We start from the raw sequence: 24965 nt of genomic DNA, 5'->3' as shown, positions 1-24965 counted from the left end.
CAGACCAGTCAGCTTGCTTCTCCGTAAATAGCAATCATTTTGTTTAGCTGTTTTTCAAAGAGTGCCATGGCTGAGAGTGATGCCAACCCAGGGCACCTCCCCATGGCCTGGCATGGCCCTGCAGATTGCTCTTGTTCAGCTTCCCCAGGAGTCCCTTGAGCTTGTGAAAGGGATAGGAGCTCACTTGGGGACCCCACCATGCAAAGAGACACCCCACACATGCTCACTGGCCTTCTGCATTTCCCAGCTATCCCCTGTGAGTCTTGACCTGGGCATCCCCCAAATCCAGCCTACCTTGGTGTGCTGCTGCTTAGCTGGCCCCAGACTGTTTAGACTGGTTCATTCCCAGCTGGAGTATGTTTACTCCCATGTCAGTCCTAACATATCCTAGATCAGCCCAGTCACTTCAGTAGAGGCCAGTGGTGGGAAAGAGAAGTCCAGCTTTTCCCCATTCACTCTCTGAAGATATTTATTTGAGGCCTGAAAAATACATGGCCTGGATGTCCCAAACCCTCCTGCTTCACAAACTATTGCTGTCAGCCCTCTTCCTCCTGGGAGGCTTCATACATCTTCATAAAGTTACAAAATACCTCCTCCAGCCTTGCAGGGCCTGCACCATGTTGCATCACTTCTCTCTTGGATCTTTCCAGCACTGGTGCTAGCTTCCTGGGTCATCTCTATGTCATGGGGTCAGCAAAGGCAGAGGAACTTTCCTGCTGACCTCAAACGGTCTATCAAACCACCCTAGGCCTATATAGCGCAGACCTCACACTGCCCATCAGCTGTGTGCCTGAGGCACTGCCACTGGTGGACTAGATCCCTTGACCTCTTGGCAAGCCATAATTTGCTATATGAGTAGACAGGTAGTCTGGTGGGAAGTCACTAAGGTCAGACATGTGCTGGTTAGGTTTATACAAGTCTCTTTCATCCAACCTGCAGAGCTGGTTCCTGACCATGAACATCCTTTACAGCACCTAGCTTGCCTTTGGCATTATCTGTGATCAGCACATGCTCAAATTTTGCCTGAAGCTTCCCACGCCTGCTTAACTGAGCCTGTTTCTGTCCTCCCTCTCTCCACATGCTTTAGTGAGTGATACTTCCCCCTAGAAATATCTTTCATCTTCCCTTATCTTCATTTCATTTTCAGAACAGGATGCCTCTGTCCTGAGGAGGAGGATGGATCCTACAAACTTTCCACTACCTTCTCCTTTGGTGCTGCTTTCTCTCTGCATGGCCTTTTCCTCTATCTGCCCTGGCTTGGTTTTTGGAGGAAATTAAATGTCAAATTTGGTTGATTTGTTGCAGTCCAATTAGCTGATTCAATCCCATTAAGCTATCTGAAGTTATCTATGTAATGGGGTGGCTTTGTTAGCTAACTCTATTCCCTCTTCCCTTGCGAGGATTTTTGCCTCCAGCTCCTCCCTCCAGATCTCAGTGGAAGATCTCCACTTTTTTCTTGGCCGCTTCATCAGAGCCAGTGATCTGAGATTCCTTGCAATGCAGATTTCCTCCAGGGTGCATCTTCTCCCACCTGCCTCCTTCCCCTGGTTAGCTAAGGCTGCCCACAGCTCTTCTTCCACACCAGGTGACTTGTAAATACTGTATGCAGCATTGGCAGCTTAGCAATAAGGTCTAGAGCCTTCTGCCTTTCCTAGGACTATCTCTGTGTTAGGTTGATCCTATTCTTCAGCCAGCTCCTGCCTGACCTAAGAATCTCTCTCTCTTTTTTTTTTTTTTTTTTTTTCTCCTGAAAATGGACCTTGTTGACCTTTGTCCTGTCTCCCAGTGCTGGAGTTAGAAAGAGCTGTCAACTGAGAACAGACCTACAGGCTACAAAATCTCCAGCAAAGGGCTGGTGATGGGTGAAGACTTTAACCCGAACAGGTACTGCATCAGGCTGCTTGTGTTTATGTAGTGGAGTTCTGGGTGCAAGTGTGGACCGTTTACACCCGCAAGAAGCCCCTCCTGCCAGCTGCCCTAAGGGATCCTGCTGCCCCTCAAACGAACCGTGCTGACTATTCCCTAGCAAAGAACTTCAGGCACCAGGGGATGGCGTTATCCTTGACACACAGCAAAAATCCATTAGCTTCCCTAGGTGTTTCTACTCCCAGGCACCCCAATTATCTGTTTGATTTCTGAACTAGCATGTGGAGAAAGAGGTCAAGAGAAAAAGCCTATCACGCTGTCACATTGCTTCCTAGCCACCACGGATGCTCTCCTGCCTAGCTACTCTTGCTTTTCTCTTTTTCCACCCAGCTACACCTGACTTCAGGGCTGTGCAGCAGCGAACACAGTTGAGGAGATGCTTTTGATAGGAAGGTTAGGTTGCTTAGGGAGCTTCAAAGACCCAGTTCTTTGCCCTAAATTGAGCCCAGGCCTACACAACACTGTCCAAAGCAGTCCACAGCTCCCTCTTCCCTAGAGATTAGTCTCAAACTATAACTGTAAAATCTTGAACTTATCCCCACATGCCTGGGAAAGACTGGTCTCCAGTTCAGAAGAGAGATCTCCTTTGGGTTTGCAATTATTTGCTCTCCATATTCAGAACTTCCTCAAATGACAGGATAAGAGGGGATAACTTCCTTGACAGGGAAGAGCCTGACAGGCAGAGAGGGCTGATCTTAATGGCGTCTTCAAACTGCCTTAATATAAATCCTCATAGAATAGCCCTATTAGCTTTAATAAGGATGAAAGCAATAGCATTGCAAAGAAATGAGTAGTGCTTGTGAGAACCTGCACTAAAGATTTTTGAATAGTAATAGAAATTGATCTTTGTGCTAAAGAACTTGAGCAATCCTTAAGAATTTAAGAGAATTATGTTCCTATTAAAGAATTTTAAATACGAATTAAAAAATTATTCAAGGTTATCAGTCTCTATTAAACCACTGGGGCTTTCTTATTTTGGATGAACTTTAAATGCGCTGCCTTGTTCATAACAGTGAATCAGCTCCGGGGTCCTGCCTTGCCGATCTGCAGAACTTAGGTGCTCCACTGAGTACTTCACTCTGGCAGCATGAGTACCTATTTTCATTATCATCAGGTTTTTGTTATCACTGTATATTTGCAGCCACTTGACGTTTGGCCTAAAGCATGATGGAGAAAAAGACCACATTTCTTTATTATCCTGTTTGCTTTAAACAATCCAGATCTATGAACTTTTGTACCTTTGGAAAACTAATATGTGGTTACTCATTCAGACAACTAGTGCAAGTGAGCACCGCAGAACCGATCTGTTGGTATCTCTCTCTTAAATTTTACCCTTTGGCAAATCTTACTCAGAATTGTAAGTTAATCAATGCTTTTGTTCCTGAATGAACTCCTAGTAATTTTTCAAAATCTTTAAACAGGCATTTAGCCAATAAAGCAAATTTAAAAATGACTAAAGCTGTAAAAATTTGCAGTGAAATCTTGAAGCAGCAACAGCTGCCTGGGTTTGGTTCTGACAGCTGCTTTTCACCTAACAAGTAGCCTATTCGTGTTTATTCATTCATATTGAAAAATAACACAACAGAATCAGATGTCTTAGCTGACAAACATCTTTCTTTTTCTCTGTGTCTCAATATTCATGACATATGTATATTTGGTATTAAAAAATACCCCGTGGTTACGTTTATTATTACATTGGCATGTATTAGCTTCCCAGCTAAAGCAATTAAGATCCTCTCCAGAAGAGGTACTAGTTTAACGGGAAAACAGCAACAGTCCCACAGCTTTCCAGGTACCACATGCATACTTAAAGGTAAATGCTTTTAAGTACTGTCCTAGATGAGAGCAAATCCTCTGGCCTAAGGCTTATATTCCAGGTCACCTGGGATCTCTGTAGAGTCCCATATTCCTCCCTTACACCAAGCTCAGAGTGCACAGGTGCTTAATTTTTTAAAACATCATTACAGCTAAGAGCCTTGTCAACTGAGGCTTTATCTGTACTGCTGGCCTCCCTAAAAAACAGGAGCAGGTACTGCTCCAGATGTCTGYGTTTTTCCAATTAAACTCCTTCGGGTTCTTCCAAGTTTGGGGCAATTTTTCATCGCCTTCTTTCTGCGCAGCGACAACAGACAGGGTGTCGTTCTTTTGTTGTGGGCAGCACGAGCAGCTTGCTCGAGGGGAAGGGGCTCGAGGAACTTCGGTGGAAGCTCACTAACTAATTAAATACCTTTTATTTATTTGTAACTGGCCACCAGCCAAAGCTGAAAACTCAAACCACTGTCGAGGAACAGGGTAGCCCTGCAATGTCCTCAGCAAATGCCTCAAGGAAACCTGAGACATTTCAGAAGTGAGGATTTTTGGACTAGGTTTTCATTTCTGCGTTCCTGTTTGGCCTTCTGGGGGAAAAGGAACAGTTCTGCTTTGAGAGGGCAGCAATGGCCAAGCTGCCACAGGCCAGAGCAGTGCCACGCTGAGAGCCTCAGATCCTCCGAGTTACACCGTCAGCTGCTCTTAAGCACTTTTTTCACTACAGTAAGTTAGAAGCCCACGTCCTCCACTGCACTTTGGACTAAATAGGAGATTTGGAGTGCAAAGCTGTGAAACAGGTATTTGAGCAGTCACCCTTGCCCTGGTTTGTGGGCAATCCACGTCTACTTCCAGCTACTCCGCTGCCGTTCAGCGTGGTTGGGGATGGCGGGCACCAAGAGCTTGGTCAGGTTTTGTCCAGCTTGGTGCCAAGAGGCAGCACGTGGCTCGATACTCTCGCACCCACGGCTCAATCGCTTCCACACCCAAAAAGAAAGTGGCAGATAAAAGTGGGCAGATGTTATACACAAATGCCATGACACTAAATAACCCAGGTTATTCTTGGTGGCTCACGCTCGTAGATATTACAAGAGTTGCTGAAAGAGCTGGTACAGTTTCTGGGATTAGTTAAAACCAGTAAAATTAAAAATATAAACATTTGGGGAAATCATTTTGCGTCGGTTTGCAAAAYACACCTAGAGGTGAGGTGAGAACAGAGGTTTGAGGTGAGAACTAAGCCCAGGCAGCGAGGAAGCCACACTGCGACCGTTCGAAAAAGTGACCTGCCTCGCAGCTGAGCGGGGGGTGGCGGAGGCGGGAGACGGCCTCCCGCGCTCTTGCGCCCAGATGGACCCCTTTGCGCAGCGCTGAGGAAGGAAACGGCCTGGCGTTACCAAGGATTTGCAAGCAAGCAGAGCTGACGTTGGGTGCTCGGCCGGACATGAAGGGAGGTCGCCGGCCCTGCTCTCACGGGAAACCTCCGAGGTGAGCTAGGGCTGCCGCAAGCGGCGAGGGGCTTTYGGCAAAAGTTCTGGGCCGTTTGCTAAATCTGTGCTTAATTAGGTCAGGAAGGTCACTATCAAGCTAAAATAATTTCTTTAAAAAATTACTCATTACCATTGTTTTTGTCTTTGAGTGTATTAAATAAAAAAATTGCGCCCCGTGCCTGAGCTGCTGCAGATTTTGTGGGAAACTTCTGCATTTACCTAGCTAGAAAGAAAGCGGTCAGTGTTAGGGCTCGGTTTGAATGTAAGCCCGAAAGGGAGTAGCTTGTGGTTTTATTCCAGTCATACGCCGTAATGGTGCTAGGTAATCACTGCCTAAGCGTTACCTTATATATCACATTGGTCTTTCTGACGTAGTCAGGTCTTTGAAGGAACTGTTTCCACACAGTTCACCCGACGCACAGTGAGGCAGCTCTTCCCAAATTGCACAGGGACTACAAGCAAAAGGGCCGCGACCGCGTGAATTTTTAAACCACTCATTCTGACACACCACGGAAAATCGCATGAGCCACRCCGCGCGTTTTCACAACGCGTTAAAACCAGTCCTACACAGGAGGAGGGGAAAAAAAAAAGGAGAGAAAAAAAAGAAACCGTCCCTCCCCTTAGCCCAGAAGACGTGACCCTCGGCCAATGAAGTCATTGCGTTTTATCACTGGTGTCAAGGGCGCCTGGGAGAGGAAAAACCTAGGTGTGTTTTGCAAAACGTGAGGCTAGGAGTGATTAACCGCGCGGTTTGTTTACTGACGAAAGCGTCAGGGTTTTAAAAGAGGAAGGGGATACTCGGCGCAGCGCTCGGCGGTCTGACAGCCCTGCTTTCCACTTCTGTGGGGGTTTGTTTTGGTTTTGTTTTGGTTTTGTTTCTTTGCAGGTTGCAAAACGCTTCAGGAGAAAGGCACGCAGGGCGCGAGCCCCCCCGCGCTGCCGCCGCCGCCGCGGCCCGTCCCCCGCAGCGGGCGGGGGCAGGTGTCCGGGCCGGCGCCACGCGCGCGCGTGGGGCAGCGCGGGACGCGCGGGAGCCGCCGCCGCCGCGGAGCCGCGCGCTACCCGGCGGCAGCAGCGCGCGGGGCCGGGCTGTTCGCGTGAGGTCATCGCCTGTCGTCACAATGGGCACCGCCCCCTCCTCCCCGGCTTCCCGCGCGGCCTTTCTCCCTTAAAAGGACAATGGGGCGCGCGGGTGTAAGGGCTCGATTGAGTAGAATGGGGGCCGTGGGAACGGCGCGTGCGCAGAGCGGCGCGCGGCGCGGCGGGGCGGGGAGGAGGGGGGCGCGCGCACGCGGGCTCGGCGGTTGCATGCAGGCAGCGGGGCGCGACGGGGCGGCTGCGCAAAGCGGGCACGGCACGGCACGGCACGCTCGCGGTCCGCCGGCGGGTGCACGCGGAGCTGAGGTGGGTGAGCTCGGAGGGGGGAGGAAAGTGCGGGCAAGAAGAAGCGCTGGGGGCTCTGGCTTGGATTTCTCTCTCTTTTTTCTTTCTCTTTGCAACAGTCGGTGGTTGGTTTCCAATGCAAGTTAATCCCGGAGGCTGTCCTTAGTTCTGCTACTGTTTCAGGCGGTAAAGTGTTTTCGCCGTTTGACACGCATGCCTTCGATGCGCGGCGAGCTTTTTTTCCCCCCTCTATTTTTTTTAAACTGGTGGAGTTTAAAGCAGCCGCTCCGCTCGCGCAACGCCTCCCGCGTTGTTGCAGACCCGTCTCGCCAACTCTGCCCCCCTCGCAGCGTGCRCGCACGCACACGCGCTCCGAAGTGAGGTGGAAGCGTTAAACCCCCCGAGAGGRAGCGCAGCCGAGTTGCAGGCAGTTGAACTCCGCGGACGCTGCGCGGGGTGCGGGGGCGGCGCAGGTGCGGCGCGGCCCCGCGCAGCGCCCGCACACCTGTAGCGCACAAGTTGCTGCCCGCCCCGCAGCGGAGCGGAGGGGGCTCCGCGCAGTGGCCTCCTTCCGCGGAGGGGGGAAGAGAGAGCGGCTTTTTTTTTTTTTTTTAACATATATGTGTTTTTTCCTGTTATTAGGAATATGCCTAATCCTAATTCGCTCCGCAAAGGGGGGAGGCGGGGGGAGTGCGAGTTACCGGCTGGTTGCGTGCGGCGCGGACGCGCGCGGGTGACCCGCGGCAGCTTCTGCCCCCGCTCCGTGCCGCACACCAGCGGAGAGTAAGTTGCATTTTCCGCGGGGTTTGCGCGCTCGCCGCCCGGCGGCTCCCGCTGCCGCGGCGAGGGGGAAAACAAAGGGCGCCCATGTGCTGCCGGCTCCGCGTGTGCGCCCGGCCGCGCCGGCGCGGGGGGGGACGGAACGGGGGGGCACGGACCCCCCCCTCTGCGGCGGGGGAACTGTTTTAGAGGCTGTCTGCAGCTTTGGAAGCACTTTGCAAAAGGGTGTTGAAACTTTGGATGCGCGCACGCTGCTGCGAGGTAGCACGCTGCGTGCATGGAGGAAGAGGAGGCGGCGTGCTGGTGCGTCCGGGAGGAAAGCCCCGTCCGCGCTGCCCGGCCGGGGGGCTGCGGCGGCGACCCGGCCGCGGGGGTGCGCGGTGCCGGGGGTTGGGGGTAGGGGGTGGTGGAGGAGGAAGGGGGGAAGGAAACCTGCCCCTTGTGCCCTTTGCAGCGGGACCGTTGCCATGTTTGAATTACGTCAGGGCAAAGCCATGAGGAACCAGCGCCGGGCGGGGGGCGCCCGGGGCCGCGCACCGGGGACCATGCGGCCGGCACGGAGCCCCACCACACCCCGCGGGGCAGGGCGCACGTCCGCGCCCCGGGGCTTTCCCTTCGCTCTGCTCCTTTTTTTGAAAAAAGCATTAATATTTATTTACTTGGGCTTTCAGATTTTTATTTATTTATTTAGCAATATTCATTTACTGGGGCTTCGTGGAAGTTGCGCGTTTCGCAGCTCGGCTGCTCCTGCAACTCCCGGCCCACCTGATGGGGCGGAAAAGTAAGTGGGTCGCGGAGTCCGGGGGGGGGGTCTTTGCGCGGGGCCCCGGGACCGCGCGCGCGCGCCGCCGCGCTGCCTCCGCGCCACGCGGTGCCGGGCGGAAAAGCGGCCGCCGGCAGCGCAGCGCAGCGCGCTTCCCCCGCGGGCTCCGCCGCGCATCTTCGATTACTAACTACTTTCTAATTACTGTCGTTGGCTTACTTGCCGTTTTCAGCCGGGGAAACGCTTCCTCTCGAATCNGGGGGGGGTCTTTGCGCGGGGCCCCGGGACCGCGCGCGCGCCGCCGCCGCCGCGCTGCCTCCGCGCCACGCGGTGCCGGGCGGAAAAGCGGCCGCCGGCAGCGCAGCGCGCTTCCCCCGCTGGCTCCGCCGCGCATCTTCGATTACTAACTACTTTCTAATTACTGTCGTTGGCTTACTTGCCGTTTTCAGCCGGGGAAACGCTTCCTCTCGAATCTCTCGCTTTCGCTAGATTAAAAGTCGCCGTCTGCTTTTATTTGTTCTTTACGCCCGTCTCCGGATGTGTAGCTGGAGGGATTTAAAGGGACCTGCGAAACCCGTTGTTTACCGTGCTGTGCGTTGGCGCCGGGCTGGATCCCGGCTGCCCTGTGGCTCGCCCAGGCCGGGAATAGCCCCAGTGCATTCTGCGATGGGCTGGCCTTGTCTCTGTCAGCTCCCTCTCTGGGCACCGAATTGCTCCATAATCATTACAAATGAGTTTTTTTTAAAAAAAAAAAAAAAAAAGCGAGCTGTTTGCCAGCATGGTAGTTCTGTAGGTGGTTGGTGCAGGAAGCTGTCCCTCAACCTGTGCACACATACTGCATGCCTTTTTGCTGGGCTGAAGGCAAGGCCCCTGCCACCAAGCCCGTGTGAGTGGGGAGAGGAGAAGCCCCAGTGTCCTGAACRGAGTCCAGGACTTCCGAAGCTCTGCATTTGCAAGAGTATATGTGAATGCATCCTGACTGTAGTGCTGTTTTTCCCTTTTTTTTTTCCTTTTGATTTTAATTCAGTGCTGGTGGAGGGGATAAGTTGACAGCTGAAGTCCATTTACCCTCAGGTGAGGCAGAGCAGGAGGTTTGAGTGTTGCTCAGCAAGCCCAGCTGCTCCTGTGTGCTTGCTTCTGAAGGTGAGACTGCTTCTACCAAGTGCAGGGATGCACTGTGGAAACCCCCTTCTCCATGTGCACACAGCCAGATTCACTGTTTAGTTTACAGTTTTCTTAAATGAACAGAGAAGACTGCATACTCTGTRCAGCATGGGGCAAGCAGTGACCTAGGGGTCTTTCTGCTGCCCCTTCAATGGACACCAAGCTCTTTTGCTCCTCCCTACTTCTGTGGTCTGTAGTAGTGAATCAGTAAGTAACAAGTCATGGGATTTTCAAACACATTTACAGGCATGCAGTATCCAGCTGCTCCAGAAATTAGGTGTGATTGACTTCCAGAGCCTCTGGGGGGAAAATCCTTCTTGCTTCTCTCCCAGCCAGTAGGAGATTCTCAAAGGAGAGCTAATTGCTTGCATTTGCAGTCTTCCCTTTAAAAGAAAACATCCTTTACTGCTTAGTAGAGGAAAACAAGCTGATAAATTCACACGTTAAAAATGTTAAAACTGTGCTGGCTTGTTGTCTTAGTCCTGCTGAACAGCTCTTTCTGGGTCACCAAACTGCTTTGCATTGATTCTTATTAACACTTCTTGTCTGTATTAGACAGCTAATAAATACCTTTTTCATAATGAGATGAACCRCATGCACAGTCCTACTTTAAGTCAGAAGCAGAAGTTAGTTGTACCTCTTCTAGCACTTGCYTTTTTAACACAAGAAAGAAGCCAGCAAGGCTGGGGTGGGAATGGAGGGCTGAAAACTGGGTAGATAAGCAGAATGGAGGTGCAGGACTCCATTTCATGACTTGGGCTCTTGCATTTCTTCAGAGTGTGCTCAGTCAGTCCAAAGTCCAAATGAAATCTCTGGTAATACTTAAAGGACATGTTTACAGTATCCTTATAATCTAGTCACTCCAGTCATTTTACCAAAGTATAGTGTTATATATCCTCTTCCTCATTTGCTGTCCCCTATCAGGTATTTTATCCTCCTCTAAAAAGAGCTTTTCAGTGTCTAATGACCTCAGATGTTTGTTGCCTTTTCAGCAGCAGGTGGATACAAACAGCATTGTAACAGCTGCAGTCACTGCTCTCAGATAAGCAGTGCAGGCTGAACTCCAGCACATACTTAAGAGCATCCCTGCATTTCCTTGCCAGGCTCCTGGTTAGCAGGAGGCTTGTGGTATTAGTTATGCAGTAAGTTTTTTTAAAAAAAAAATCTGACTTCAAGATGGGATTTCTGCAGGTGGGACAGGTTTGGGATTTTTTTTCCTATGCAAATTTTACTGATTACTGTTTTCATTCTTTGGCCTATCCCTTCAGGAGTACTAATCACACAGCAGTGTGCAGGAAAACCCAGGTTGTTTAGCCTCTCACTTTGCCTAAATGGGTTAGGTACTTATTTCCCACTGAAGATGGGAGGTCATAGGCTCTGGAGGCTCCTTTGCAACTTGAGAGTGCTTTTGGAAACTTCAGTGGGGATAGCCTGACGCTCAGCTAGAGTGCTGTGGGAGCTCAGGCATGGGAAAGAAATGTCAGCTTTGATTTCTGGTACACAGTCTTGTAGCTGCTGCTGGTCACGTTTGGTTTGCCAAGTTTTCATCGCAGCACAGAGCACACAGCAGTAGCTGCAGAAGGCTAGCAGTAAAAGGGTTAGCTTACTTATTTTGGCAGAGGAAAGATTCCTGAAGATCTAATGTGACCTAGCTCAGCTTGTCAAGTGAAAACTCCATGGGATGCTATTTCATTCTGATGTGCCTGGACTGTACTAGTGGCCAAATACAGCTTTCCTCCAAATGCAGTTGTTTTGGGTGGAGAGAGGAAGGGAAGCTGAGGGGAAAAATATGAGGATATAAGGGACCAGAAAAATACAGTACATGCAGAATTCTAGCTTTATGGTTGTCAGAAATCAGTCTGTATGTTTTGAGCTATAAGGAGAGATGTTAATGTAAATTATTTTTGTGAAGGTTCAGGTTAGATTTATAGACAACACCAATTAGTTTGATCTGTTTTTTTTTTTTCTTGAAGCATTCTGGCTTTGGACATGTTAAGATAGGGTTTTCTGAGCTCCTATTCCTAAGCTGCTTTGTGGGCCATGTAAACTCGGAGTGTGTTTATGCTGAGCCTTTGATACAGGTTAGCTCCTTTGCTGATGTACGGTTGTATTGCAGATCACTTCAGCAGGGGGACAGGCCCAAGAATTTATTAGCTAGACAGCTCAACTCCTGGCACCCTAGACAGCTCTGGAAGCATTTTTTTCTCTTGTATATGCATGTGTCTGGGTGTATGCACTTGCAGATGTAGAAGTCGTAGCTCATCTATCTGTATTTCAAGGCTTTTGATTCCTCAAAAAAAAAAATGCAACACTTATGATTGTTTTAATTCCAATGAAACATAGAGATCGATATTGTGAGATCTGGCTGACAAGAACCAACTGCATCAATGTATGTAGGCAAGATCTTTGTTTGTTGTAACTCTGCTTCAGAGAAGCTGTGCCAAGGCTGTTTTGTACTGAGAAGGAGGAATCAAATTAATTGCAGGGGTTGTCGCTCTCTGGCGATTTACTGGATGTCTTGGGTCGTACAAAGTGCAGGTGATCCAGGATCAGAAGGAGGATGTGGGTAGTGAGGGAGATGTTAAGTTGATGGATTGCCATCCCACTGCTGTCCTGTAACCCTAGGGAGTTTGTGTCACAAGAAACAGGTGAGCATGTTGCTTTTGAATGGCTTGATGATTTTGTTACGAAGGGAAGTGTGCATGTTTTCTAGGAATTCCTTTCTTTCTATTATAAAAGTTTTTCATTCTTTTTAGGTGATCAGAAAGAATGCAGAAGGAATCTGGAAAGGCAAATGGAAGCAGCTCAGCTTCCTTTATTTTAAAAATCTAGAGAGGTCAGAAGTTCTTCCCTAACCTGAAAATCTAATGAGCATTTGAAGCAATACCTTTTTTTGCTTTAGATTGTCAAATTAAATTTTGCAAACAGAGCTGAGTTCCAAGTTCTGGTCCTGACAGGTAACCAAAGCACTGAACAAGTCACACATGTGATGCATACTGCTTTGCACACCAGCCTTTCACAAATGCATGAGGAGGACTTTTTCCCTTCTGCTACTAGTTCACTGCTCTCTGCTTGACTCAAAATGTGTGGTGTGTGTGGGGGGGGTGGTGGTTTCTTCATTTTAAGAGGAGTTTCTTCTTTTTAAGGGCACTTCTGATGCTGCTTTTCCAAAGGTGAGAGGGTAGAGGGATAGAAAAAAGTTGTCTGCATTCTTTTCTGGGTTTCGGAGTCCATTCAGGTTGCTAAAGYAATTCTTTAAAGCAGGACTTGAGGAAATAGCAGTTTCTTCTTCTGCACTTCTTAGACTAGGGATGATAACTCATCTTCTCCCTGACTTGGAAGTTCTTCAACATAGTCACTCAAATCCTGCAGAATGGCAAATATGCTTCTRAGTCTTGCTGGTGAGTGATTCCTTTCACTTCTGTGCAGCTGCTCATTTAAAAGACTACTTATATTCAAGTAACAAGTTTAAATCTGGCAAAAATTCGTTGTAATGCTTTAACTTCTGTGGAGTTACATTCCTACCTGTCACCTTTTTTTATGCGTCCCAAGTTGCACAAAGTTAGACTTATAATGCCTAGATCTAGGCACTGTAGAGACACTATACTGCATTACAGTAGCTGGCAATTTAGCTCCCTATTTCTAATTTGAGACTGAAGTTGCAAAACTTTCGAGTTAAGCCTTTCAAAGGGCCCAGTCATATGCCATTTTTAAGTACACTTAAGTCTATAGAAATGTAGTGTCAACAGCAACATTGACATTAGACACATAATTACAGTTTAGAATGGAAGCTGAGACAGACTGCTTTGAGTTTAGCAGTGCTGGTAAGTCCTTATAGACTCAAATGCAGTCTCTATTGACTATTAAGCTTTCCAGCTGACAGAATACTTAGTATATAATGGATAAATGACAACTGTTTAGGATTAAATGTGTAACTGGACTGACGCCTTCCATTTATAGCTACARTTTGGTGCAGTTGTCAGAAATGTGTTTTACTTGTGGTTTTGCTACTAGTTCTTCCTCATTCAGGAATGATATATGGTAATACCGCTGCTGACCATTCATCAAGTGGGAAACAGATGGCACTAGTTTCCCTTCTATTGAAAGACTGTGTTGAAAGGCTGCTCCTGTGAGAATGGCAGCAATGATGCAAGACAAAATATTTTCAGAATATACGTGTCTGATGCCAGGCCTTTTGGAAGCACGAACTGTAAAATGTGCATCTTGTTCTCCTATGGTACAAATACCAGCTGATGATAGATCATCTCATTAGCATCCAAATTTCTGAGAGGAACTAGAACTAGTAAATCAAACTAGTAAATCAAACTGTTMTTGCTGCTTAAGGTTTGTCTTACTGATGAACCTAGTTAGTCCTTCTTTTTTTTTCCCCTAAGAAAAGCACCAGGCCACAGACTTAACATTGGGTAATCATAAATAAAATTTAAAATAATTGTTTGGTAGTTGTAAATTCCCAGGAGAATGTGCTATTGAATCTCCAAAGGCTTGTTAAATGCAATACTCTCAATAGACTGTCTCTTTCAAAGAGACATACTGGATGCTGAGAAGGAAAATACGTACTCTACATGTCAGCCTTGACACTTCATTTACTATAGCTTGACAGTCCAGAGCTATGAACTAGATTTGGCTGTGCAGTCAGGTTCTTTGGTTAAGTRCCTCTGAAAATATGGTCAAGCAGTAGAGAGTAGTTTTGAGTCCGACAGTCTCTCTAAAAGTCTATTCAGCAGGTCACTAGTCAGACTTTTTTTTTTGCTACAGCTGCTCCTGGCCTTCAGGCCTGTGCTGTGCTAGTGGTTGTGGTGGGGGGTGATGAGCCTTGTAAAAAGCTGACAGTATCTGGGGAGACTTTGCTGTGTGTGTGCACAAGTCGTCTTTGGGAGAGCCCAGCCCTAGGTGAGCTGCTTACGCTGCAAGTGGTGTGTGAGGAAGAAAGGGATGTAATGCTTCAAACCTGTGTCAAACAGCCATGCAGTAACTTGGGTTGGGACAGGAGAGAAGGAAGGATTTATTTCCTCTGTTTTTTGCTGAAGCCTGGAGAGTCTCTTTAGTGTTGAGCTTTTGCGGGTTCCTTGTGCTCAGTGGGCTGAGCAAGGAGTCTTGAGTAAGGCAAGCTTTCTCGAGGGTAGATATGTGTCTTTTTACGTGTTTGTGTAATTGCAAGGAGAGACAACCCCAGTGGGCACCAGGTGGTCTTGCACTGCAGAATACTAGACTGAAATACGTATGTGCATTTTCAGCTGGATAAGGGTTCCTTGATGGATTTTGGTCAAGAGTACTGATCAACAATATTATGCAAGACTTTCAATGTTTTTCTTAGGAGCCTGGGCGCCTTGTGCTTTTGCTTTGTAGCGCTGCCTTGTTCTGATGTTCCCCTTTGGTGGGGGAAGGGTTGATACTGGGAGTGTTTACAGCTTTGTGTGGAGGACTATGACTAAGCAGAGGCAGTACGTTAGTTCTTGCTTTGGTCCTACAGAAACATATAACACCTTCCCCCCCTTGTGAAATCTCTATTAGTAAGCAAAGGTGCTGGATATGGCTGTTTTGTGGAAACATTTTCAATCTCACCTCAACTTACGTTCCAAAACATTTTACCTTTGCAAAGATGTGACAACGCTTAGTGTTACATATTGAACATTTCAAGTTAAACTTCCTCTGTCCATCTGGTGGAAATTAGAACTTTGTCTTCCTGCTGGTGAATATTTGGAGACAAGACCTGCATGCCTCATACCTTCACTGGTGACCCAAAATCCCTTGGCAGTCCCTTGGACTGAGAGGTGAAAAAGTTCCCTCTCCTCAGACTTGCCCACAAGTGATGGAGATGCTGCCCTTCTGAAAGTCCTGCCTGAGCTACTGAATCTTTTGATAGGTTTTTGTGGAGATAAGTAGGTTTGGGTTTTTTTTGGACRGTTTCTCCAAGAATGAGTTGGCCCTTTTAGTTAAGGGAAGGGGGAAAATCTTATGCTACTTGCATGGCTCTGTCTGCTAGTTTTTACAAGCAAAATTTCTCAGAGGTGAAAACCTGTTTTCATGGAGCTACATGCTGACACTGATTGTAAGCAGCAGAGGTGGCTGTTTGTTCCCTGCAGTGGGTTGTTTAATAAACCTTGCAACATTATCTGCTTAGGAGAAGCCTTTTTGGAACAGCCCCGGTGTCTGTTATGACATAAAAGTTAAAAGTTGTGTGTGGCCTGTAAAAACTTGTCTTGTGTCCAGGCCCAGAGCCAGGAAAGCACCAGCTTTGCTCRCTTTGGAAGTGCTCTGGGAGGAGGAGGAGAGGCAAACCTCTAAGAGCACAGGTCTAGCCCACGCTGAGTTTGCAGAGCTGGTGGTTAAGGATAAACAACTTGTTTGTAAACGGAGCGTCTTCTGATCTGGTGTCATTGGCCAGACGGTGCCAATGGCAGGGCTGTGCGCGGTAGGCRTGTGCTGTGCTGCGCCCAAGCCTTCTGCTCCCTGAGCCCTTTTCTAGCGCACGTAGCTGGGTTTCCTTCCCTGGGGAAGGCAGGAGGGTGAGAACTGAGCCTGTGCTGACACGGAGCTGGGATGTGGCTGGGATGCTCACCCAGACTGGGGAGACGAGAAGTGCTCCTGGGTCCCGCACTGCAGACTAGGCACCGAGAGCTCGGTGGAGCTCCACCCTGCCACTTTCAGAGCAGCTCTTCAGGTATGTCTGCCCTACAGCCTAGAGGTATGGCTGCAGCTCGTTTGAAACAGCTCCTGCTTGCTTTCAGCCGGGTTTGGCAGGGACGTTTCCAACAAACAGTTGGTGATGATGACAGCGTAGTTCCAGTGACCTAGGGTTCAGCTGCCAACTGCTTACCCAGGGGCTCGGCAGGTTCCCACAGCTGGTCCTGCCTCATGCTTTACCGCAGGTATGACTTTCATTAGCCGAGTCAGCTGTGTTTGTACCTCTGGATTGCGCTGTTGTAGATGTACCCTTAGAGTAGGACTGTGCAGTAAATGACCTTGTCATGAGTTATGCTGGTTGTTGCCTAATATTTCAACTGTTCTGTTGTTGCTGTTCATTTTAAACAAGCAGTAGTATTTTAGGTGCACCTGCTCTTCTGAGGTGGGGCAAGGTAGAGCTAAGTCCTAATGTAGCAGTTTCCAATCCTGAATTATAATCTAATTTTGGAATGCCTAGTGAATTGCACAGGTTTTCCTTTCAGTATCTGGAAGTGATAAGTAACACCAATTCCTGTTTGTTTTCGCAGGCTACAGCAGGGAGGAAAAGATGTTTGGCTTTCACAAACCGAAGATGTACCGGAGTATAGAGGGCTGCTGTATTTGCAGAGCAAAGTCTTCCAGTTCTCGTTTCACTGACAGTAAGCGTTACGAGAAGGATTTCCAGAATTGTTTTGGGTAAGACTATCCTTTTTAGATCATGCTGTGGTCAGTCATGCTATCCACCTCTAAACTTTGAACCTGACACGCTTGCCTGTTTTTCTCAGAGTGAGAGACTGAGAAGATCAGACTGGCTTGGGAGGAAGCGAGAGGGGCTAGTTTTGGTTTCCTCTAACTCCTGCTGCAGGCCAGGCGAGGAGGGACTAGGCACTCCGCTGCTGCATTGGATACCATGTGGTTGCCTGTGTATTGTTGCATTTGTTCCTTAGAGSTGTAAACCCCTGCACAAAATACAAGACAGTACAGAACCATGGAGGTTTTCTGTAGCTCTGTAGACTCAATGTTGGACAAATCTCAGTGGGTTTTACTTAGCAATTCCAGCAGATTTCTTGCACAACTGTTATTTTCAGGTATTTCAGGTATTTAGTATTTTGTTTAAATAGGAGATATCAATATATTATTTTTCAATTGCAAAGACATTGTGATGGAAAGCGAGTGCCAAGTTAGAAGCTTTCCAGTTAGGTAATGTTGCAAATAATGTTACCTGAATATCTGTATAATTTTGATGAATTTGTACCAGCTTCTATGACCTTTTAACTTTTCAGAGCTTTTAGAAAGTAGTTTCGAAGCTATGTCTAAATTTGTCATCAAATTTTCAAGAAAGCAAATTCCTGTGTGACAGCTTATTTTTTTTTACTATTGTTTATTTTTGAAATTTGGCTGAGGTAGTAATTTCTCCTGTTCATGCTGTAGTTTTCCATTCAAGTATTTTCCCTGGAAATATGTCAAAACCGTCAGTTTTCTGCTGCTCTTTCTTCCTAGTCTTGTTGGAGTAACTCTTGTGACAATCTTTGTCCCATTCGGAAGTTAGGTGTATCATACTAAAAATATATATATGCGTATAGGTACTGCTGCTGACTCAAGTGCTGAATTGCATATATGTAAGACTCTGCAGCATTTGTAAATCTCTTCCTTATTTCTTTCTCTCCCCCTTTATCTAGAAACACTTATTTCGTATATAGCTTTATAGTCCTTTGTATTTATTAACCATGGGACTTTATGTACATAAATTTGGTGCTGAGGACTTTCCCTTGCATGTTTCTTGGCTGCTATCCTTGGCAGTGGAAAGACTGTAAAGGCCYATTGCATTTTTATATAAACTACAGTAAAGAAGCTTGCAGTATAYCAGGGCTTTTGATTTTGCGCTTTCTGAAATGTTTGCCAAGGTAAAAATGCAGTCTTAACACTGAGCAAACACTGGCTTATCTGAGCCTGTCCCATTCCTCTATAAATGCTTCAAAGTCCTCCCATTTAAATGGCTGAAAAATTCCATGATGTATCCCATGTCTGTATCTTGTAAAGTGGTTTAGCCATAGGGATTGGTTCTGAAGAAAGCTTGTTAGAAGGGAGCAAGTACTGCTGCTGTTCCAATTTTTGAACCTTTATCCTACGCGTATGCAGGAGTGTGATAGGTGGTATTTGTTACTCATCCTTGAAACTCTGAGAAAGTTAAGAGCTGAATAAGCTTTTGTCAGCTCTCCAAGGTTTGTTCTCAAATGTGCMTTCAAGGAATATGATCATTCCTCCTTCTCAGTCAAACCAACCAACCCCCTGGAACTATAGTTTGGGGGTGGGGAGAACTGGAGGAKATGGAACTGTTTTTTAGTGTCCTTTTGGAGGCACTCTTGATGCTTTATTTCAGTATAAAAGGGTGTTTTCTGAAAGTGAAAACCCCTGTTTTAGATGGCACTTTTTGAGCACCCCCCCCCCAAATTGTTCTGTCTGAAAAACAGGACTTGGGCTCCCCTCTCCAATTTTCTTGCTTCTTGCTCTGTTAAAGAACTGAATGTTAACAAATGATTTTTTTTTGTTGTTTTTTGGCCAGGCTGCATGAGGCCCGCTCAGGAGATATCTGCAATGCCTGCGTCCTTTTGGTGAAAAGATGGAAAAAACTGCCAGCAGGATCAAAAAAAAACTGGAATCATGTTAGTTGGTTGTTATTCTGTTTTTCCCCTATCCCTGAAGTAATTTGTTTTCTCTCATCCTGCTAGAAAGGGAAGCACTAGGATGGTTTTGGGGTTTGCTATTTCCCCCCATGACACACACACAGCATCCCTAAAATCTGCCTGGAATATTTCCTGTTACATAGCTCTTGCTTGCTGGTTTATGTGCAACTTGCAATTGTGCAAGCCTTGGATGGAATCATGGACTAACTTACCTTGTAATTCTTTGTTTTCACAAGCTCATAACTTGATCCAGAAGTCTCTTATGATACTCAAACAATCCAGATTTGGCCTTTGTCCAGAAATTGGTCATCSTCCTCCCTTTTCTTTCTCCTTTTTTTAATAGCTTGAACAAGCAAGCTGACTTGCTCAAGCAACATATGAATCAATTTGGCTTGGTCAGATAATTAAAATGACTAATAACTTACAGCCATTCCCACTCATATTCTGCTTTGATATACCTAATTCATTCTGGGCCTGAGGCTGGGAAGATGATCTAGATTCTTTGTATATGTTACAATCTTTTCTCAGGAGGCCTTGATGGTAACAGAGGAGCCAGAGCTACGGTCATTGCTAGCACTAGCATTTTTCAAAAGTGCAATTGATTTTAAGAAACAAAACTCCAGGGCAAATGCTTGGTAGATACTTCTGAGCCAGCACAGATTCAGATAAACAATAGTTGCTAAACGGAGCCTGTTGAAATAGGAAGAAGGCAAAAGTTTAACTGAATGTGCTTTTTAAACTATATTTCTTTTCTTTCCTGTGGACTCTTCCTGTAGACTCTGCCTCTTATAAACCACATTTAAATAAAACTTTGTCAACGTACAGAAGGGCCTTGGTTTAACTAATCCAGTCCTGAACACCTTCAGCTAAATCAGTTCAGGTTCTTTGATTAGTGCAATATCTGAGCATGATGCAGAAGTTTTAGGTACAGATTTTCTATGTTCTAGGTGGTAGATGCCAGAGCTGGACCCAGTCTTAAAACAACACTGAAACCAAAGAAAATGAAAACTCTCTCTGGAAGTAGAATAAAGAGCAATCAAATCAGCAAACTGCAAAAGGAATTCAAGCGGCATAGTAAGTTGATTCAAAGAGATTTTGGCAATAAACTTTTGCCTCCCCTAAAACAGCTTATTGTTGACCGGCCAAGTTGAATTATTGTCTAGATTCAATTGTGTTCTCATACATTTAGACCTTCTCTTTTTGTAACATTTCATTCCCTGTCTGCTTTGGGAGGGGGTGGTGGAATGAAGAGGAAGAGCCTGAGAAGCAGGATGGGGTTGTGTTGGGTAGGGAAGTGGCAAGGAAAGGTTATGGAGGTGGGACTGGGGGGCCTGGCTTGCGAGAACAGGCAATTGTAGCGTGTGTCCCATGCTTAAGCAACCTGTTTCTGGAAAGCACTTGGGCAAAATCCTCATTGCAATTAGAGATGGAATAGTTCTCCCCTGGTCTCACTAAKGCACAAGGGGTTTTCAGCTGTTTTTTCTCAAGGAAGACTGTTGTACTGATGCCACTGCCAGTCTGTCTTCCATATAGGTTTTCAATCTAATTTTCAATTAGATTCGATTTCAGTCTAGGCTTTCTATTTAGCCTTGTTTATTTTTTCTCTTTAAATTCTTACCATGTTTCCTCTGTAGCAGTTTCCTTACACCTTCCTTTGCCAGTGTTGATTTCTTTCCACTTACACTCTTCAAATAGATTTGGATTCATAGCTTCCCAACAAAGCCATCTACCAGTCATGCTGTAAATGTATGTCAGCAGTTTAGCTCTTTTCATCTACAGCACACCTTCCAGCCTCTTAACTGTTGCTGTCTTAGTCCTCTGTTTCAGTTATCCTACCTGACCTGAATGAAATGTGTGTGAAACAGATCCTACAAAACTAAGGGATTTTTTTATTGTTAAAAAGCATTTATTGTACTGAACAGAAATAACTCACCTAAGAAAACTTACAAACTCTTCAGGAGTCAGGATATTTATATCTCTTCATCCAACATGTTGCAATTGATCCTTAATTGTGTTACCTTTGGTGTTAGAGAACTAAAATGTAAGCCAGTAGTCTCTCTGTTTAGGTGCMCATCTGCACTGAGTTTGTAGTTCACAGTCTTGATACAGCAAAAACTAATTCATCATGCACTGCATTAATCACTAATTAAAGAGCTTTGGAAGATGTTAATGGGATGGATAAGGGAAGACTTGGGGGTGATGGAGGAATTAGTGGGTCTGAAGCATAGGTCAGGATCATCTGCAAGAATATTACTGTGATTCCCAGAGAGGGACTAGGATTTTGTCCAGTGTGTGACCTGCACAGGCTGCATTTGAGAGCTGGGAAGTGAAGCCTGAATCTGATCTACTTTTCAGTCCTTTGGGTATGAGGACACCCCTCCAGCTCTAGTAGACTTCTCTGCTAGAAAGTGACTCTCTTCACTCTGGACACCTGCTTTGCTGCCAGCATGTGTTCTCTTAAGGATCTCTTGAAATTGGCAGGGGAAGATAAAGGGTGGTGGTGTTACTCCATGCTCTCCCTTCCCCCAAGCTTTTCTCTCCTGTCTTAATCTAAATGTGACCTGTGGGTGAGGAGGAGAATGACTGACTAGTTAGATGCATGTCTTGATTCCTGCATTTGTGCCTCCCTCCCTACAGATTCTGATGCCCACAGTACCACCTCAAGTGCCTCCCCAGCTCAGTCTCCCTGTTACAGTAACCAGTCTGATGATGGCTCTGACACAGAGATGAGTGCTGGGTCCAGCAGAACACCAGTTTTCTCCTTTTTAGATCTCACGTATTGGAAAAGGTAAAAAGCAGTGCCTGTGTTCTGCACAACCAGCAAAATACCTCATTTGCACGGTGCTGGATTTTACTTTATTGGAAATTTGCAAGATGCTGTTGAACTTAATTTGTGTTAAGGATGGCATTTAAGCCACTGAGTATTAAACATGAAGGTCTATCTTTGGGAAGAAGTGCCATGTACTTAAGACAGTCTCCCTTCTGTTCCCTAAATGCTTATAAACTTGCTGGATAAAATTTGTTTACATTTTGGGAATAGCCAATAATGTTYCTGATTGTCATTATCTTTGTCTTGAAACTATTTGAAACTACCACTGTTTGTAGATGTGATGTGTTATCAAATACATAGGTGCCCTCAGCTTGGCAGAAAAACATAACATTTGATTTGGTTGATCTGTGATGGCAGTCATAAAAGAAAGTGGGAGGAAAACCACAGGATTTTCTGAGCTGGTCGGTTTGTTATCTTTTATTACACCTTGTGACACAGTTATCCCTTGTTTAGCCAACGCTGTATTGAAATTGTTGTGGCTTTGCCTCTTCTCAAACAGTTTTTGCAAGTGTTCTGCTCAGATAGTTGTGTATATGAAACCTTTCGGAAGAGAAATGGGAAGTTTTGCATAGGCATAGATTTTTTTTTTTTCAAGGTAATGTTGTGGATTTAGACTTGTTTTCTCTTTCTGAGCAGCCTTTCCCCTCCACCCCATCCTAGTCAACAGTGTTGGAGATTGAGAAAAGTAATGTATCAGTCCTACTGATTTTTTTGCATTTCTGTGACTTCTGTTTATTTTAAACACACAAACCTCTATCTCACCTGCCTTACCCTCTCCCCACTGTTTTCTCCAGGCAAAAGGTTTGCTGTGGAATTATTTACAAAGGGCGTTTTGGGGAAGTCCTCATAGACACTCATCTCTTCAAACCTTGCTGTAGCAATAAAAAGTCTGCCACTGAGAAGCCAGAACAAGAGGGATCACAGTCTCCATCAATCTCTACCCAAGAGGAGTGGTGACTTCCTTGGATAGCTGCAGAAGGTTATACAGATCCTTTTATTCTCTGGAAAAATACTAGAAAGTGATTCTATTCACTTTGGACACCTGCTATGCTGCCAAAAGACTATTCCCTGGAACTTTTGGGTTTTACTGCTACAATTCCACAAACTCTGAAGCCAGTTTGTATCCTTTCAGAAAGACTGTATATAATATTTAAGATGCTATGGAACACTTAGCAAAGCTGAATGCTGCTGCARGGTTGTCCCTCTAATATTTTTCCCCCTTCCACTTTCTTCACAAATGAACTTGGGGGTGGGGTTTTGTATATTAAAGTATATGTAGTTCATCTTTCTGTATTGAAAGAAGCAGTGGTTGTCAGGCATTTTAAGTTTGTTGGTAACCTTCCTTAAATCCCCAAGAAGACATTTCATTTAGACATGTATGAGTCAATGAGATGAATTAATACATAGAAATGTTATAAGTCACCTCTCTAGCTATATAAATATATATATTTTTAAAGGTGTGGAGATCTCACCCTATACTACTGACATTGTAAGAAAGACAAAGATTGCATCCCTCCTACATGACACTGACTGGTAACTGTAGACATCTCTAAGTAATAGTTATCTGATAAAGCCCCCAATGTAAAAATGTTTTGAAGAAGGGGCAGCAGAGCTCACCTCCTTAGCTAAGGTGGAAGATGCACCTAAGAATTGAACATGACACGAGAGGCTACTTTCTTTTTGCCCAGCAGCAGACATCCTAGACCTCCTGTAGTAACTCTAGTGATTAGAGGTGGACCAAGGCAACGACCAAGTTAGCCCAAGTTAGGTATAGATGAGGGCCAAATTTGAGTGAGTGGTATTTATTGGCCCAATGCAGCTGAAATGTGACCATAAAACAGACTTCTTGTTGGCTTTGAACCTGACAGAGCCAAACCCCTGGCTAAACAAGGCAGGTTCTGGTCTGGGGACATAATCCAGTCCTACCTTGGGGGTCTGGATTCAAGATTTCTGTTTGGAACCATTCCCCTACACTGTTTCTGTGTTTCTTCTAAACATCCAGCAGATCATAATTTGCAGTAAGTCTAGTAAAATTATTGAAGAATGGTGCTGTACTGAATAGAGGCAGCTCTGTTTGCATATGAGATCAAAAGATAGTATTTCATACACATTCCCAGTCAAACTTGTGTGCAAACCATTGTGACACTCCTTCATACTCTACTTTGCCTTTAGGGTGAAAGCAGCTTCCTGGAAGAGTGTGCTGCAGTTTTAGCTCCCAAGTTCTTCATGTTCCTTTTATGAAGGTTTAATTTGTGTACCTTGAATTCTGCTTTTTGTTTGTTTTCTGTTTTTTTTTGGGGGGGGGAATTTTTTTATTATTAGTTTTTTGGGATATTCTGCAATGGACTGCTACAAGCTTTTTTGTGTGAGTTGTCAGCGTAATATTTTGGTGGGTAGGGCTTAGGACTGGATTTCTATGTAATCTCACTTCCTGAAATGGGACTGGTTAGCAAATGAAAATATGGGTAGGGAAAGATGCAGGTTTAAGAGGAGCCTCCACCCTCAAAGCTCTTTTTCCTTCTATTGGGAAACCCAGCCTCTGAAGAAAACATCCTGGCAAATGGAGCTTTGATTTACCACAGCCTTACAGCTTTCATTGCTGTTGTTTTGCTTTTGCTAAACTCTCTGGGATTCTGAAGGGAGAATAAAAGCTACATACTATGCTTTCATCTGCAACCAAATAAATGGATACTTGCTTGTGTAACTGCTTAACTAGGTTGGTCATGTCTAATAAGGGCTTGAATAAGTCCTAGCTGTTTTGCAGACACCTTCCATTCGAGTTTGTTTTCAGCCTTGATAATCCTGTGCACCTAAGGCTGCAGTATTGGTGGTAGGATGTGCTCTGATATGGATCATCTCTTCTGTATTTATTTATTTATTGCTAGATTTCAACCGCCAACTGCTTCCCCTACTCCCTCCCACCTCTTCCATTCCTGGTAGTAATGCAAAATGAACTGTATGTAGTCATGCACTTTGTATTAATGTATTAGAAATCTATGGAGCCTGTTTTGTACTTTTATACTGTTCAGACACTTGTAATCCAAACTTTTTTTACTAGGATAAGGAATAAATTTAGACTTATTTAGAAAATAAACACTTTCTCCTCTGTTGATTTCAATTCTATTGCATTAATTAGACTCCATGTTTGAACCAGCCCAGGCAGTCCATGTTTCTATTTGAAAAAAGACTTAAAGACTCTTATGTGAAGAAAGGTGACTATATTCTTTGAAACAAGTGATTTCTTACTTAATTTGAAAGAGGAGCAGAGCAAGGGAAGGTTATTTTTACTGTCATAGATAGCTGTCTTGTGGCAGAATTGCAAAACTTACCCTTGGCACTACGTGTGCGTAAAGCATTTCTTTACTTGAAATGTTGATGCTGAAATTTGGTGCCTCTAGGAGGGAGGGCTTGCTGTCTGTCTAGCTCACCGATATTCAGTAAAGACTGGTCTTCGTCAG

At 45.6% G+C, this 24965-nt stretch overlaps 1 protein-coding gene across 6 annotated transcripts; it reads left to right on the top strand.

The window, feature by feature from the left end:
* Positions 1 to 5906: 5906 nt before the first annotated feature.
* Positions 5907 to 24601, top strand: SINHCAF (SIN3-HDAC complex associated factor). 6 transcript variants are annotated; one of them, XM_085323981.1, is made up of 6 exons: positions 5907 to 5925; positions 16542 to 16689; positions 18557 to 18656; positions 19625 to 19751; positions 21315 to 21465; positions 22302 to 24601. In XM_085323981.1, the coding sequence occupies exons 2-6, from the start codon at positions 16562 to 16564 to the stop codon at positions 22462 to 22464; spliced, it is 669 nt and encodes a 222-aa protein (XP_085180107.1). In that variant the 5' UTR covers positions 5907 to 5925; positions 16542 to 16561; the 3' UTR covers positions 22465 to 24601. The 6 variants fall into 6 exon arrangements, with proteins under 6 accessions (XP_085180107.1, XP_085180109.1, XP_085180105.1 ...); XM_085323983.1 differs by lacking the exon at positions 5907 to 5925 and adding an exon at positions 6400 to 6413; XM_085323979.1 differs by lacking the exon at positions 5907 to 5925 and adding an exon at positions 6517 to 6623.
* Positions 24602 to 24965: the final 364 nt, after the last annotated feature.

This window comes from Rhea americana, unplaced genomic scaffold (genome assembly GCF_003343005.1).
Source record: "Rhea americana isolate MKP2758 unplaced genomic scaffold, rheAme1 scaffold_9, whole genome shotgun sequence".
In the NCBI taxonomy this organism is placed as follows: domain Eukaryota; kingdom Metazoa; phylum Chordata; class Aves; order Rheiformes; family Rheidae; genus Rhea; species Rhea americana.
The sequence above is the reverse complement of the archived record's forward strand: the minus strand, read 5'-3'. Positions and strand labels throughout refer to the sequence as shown.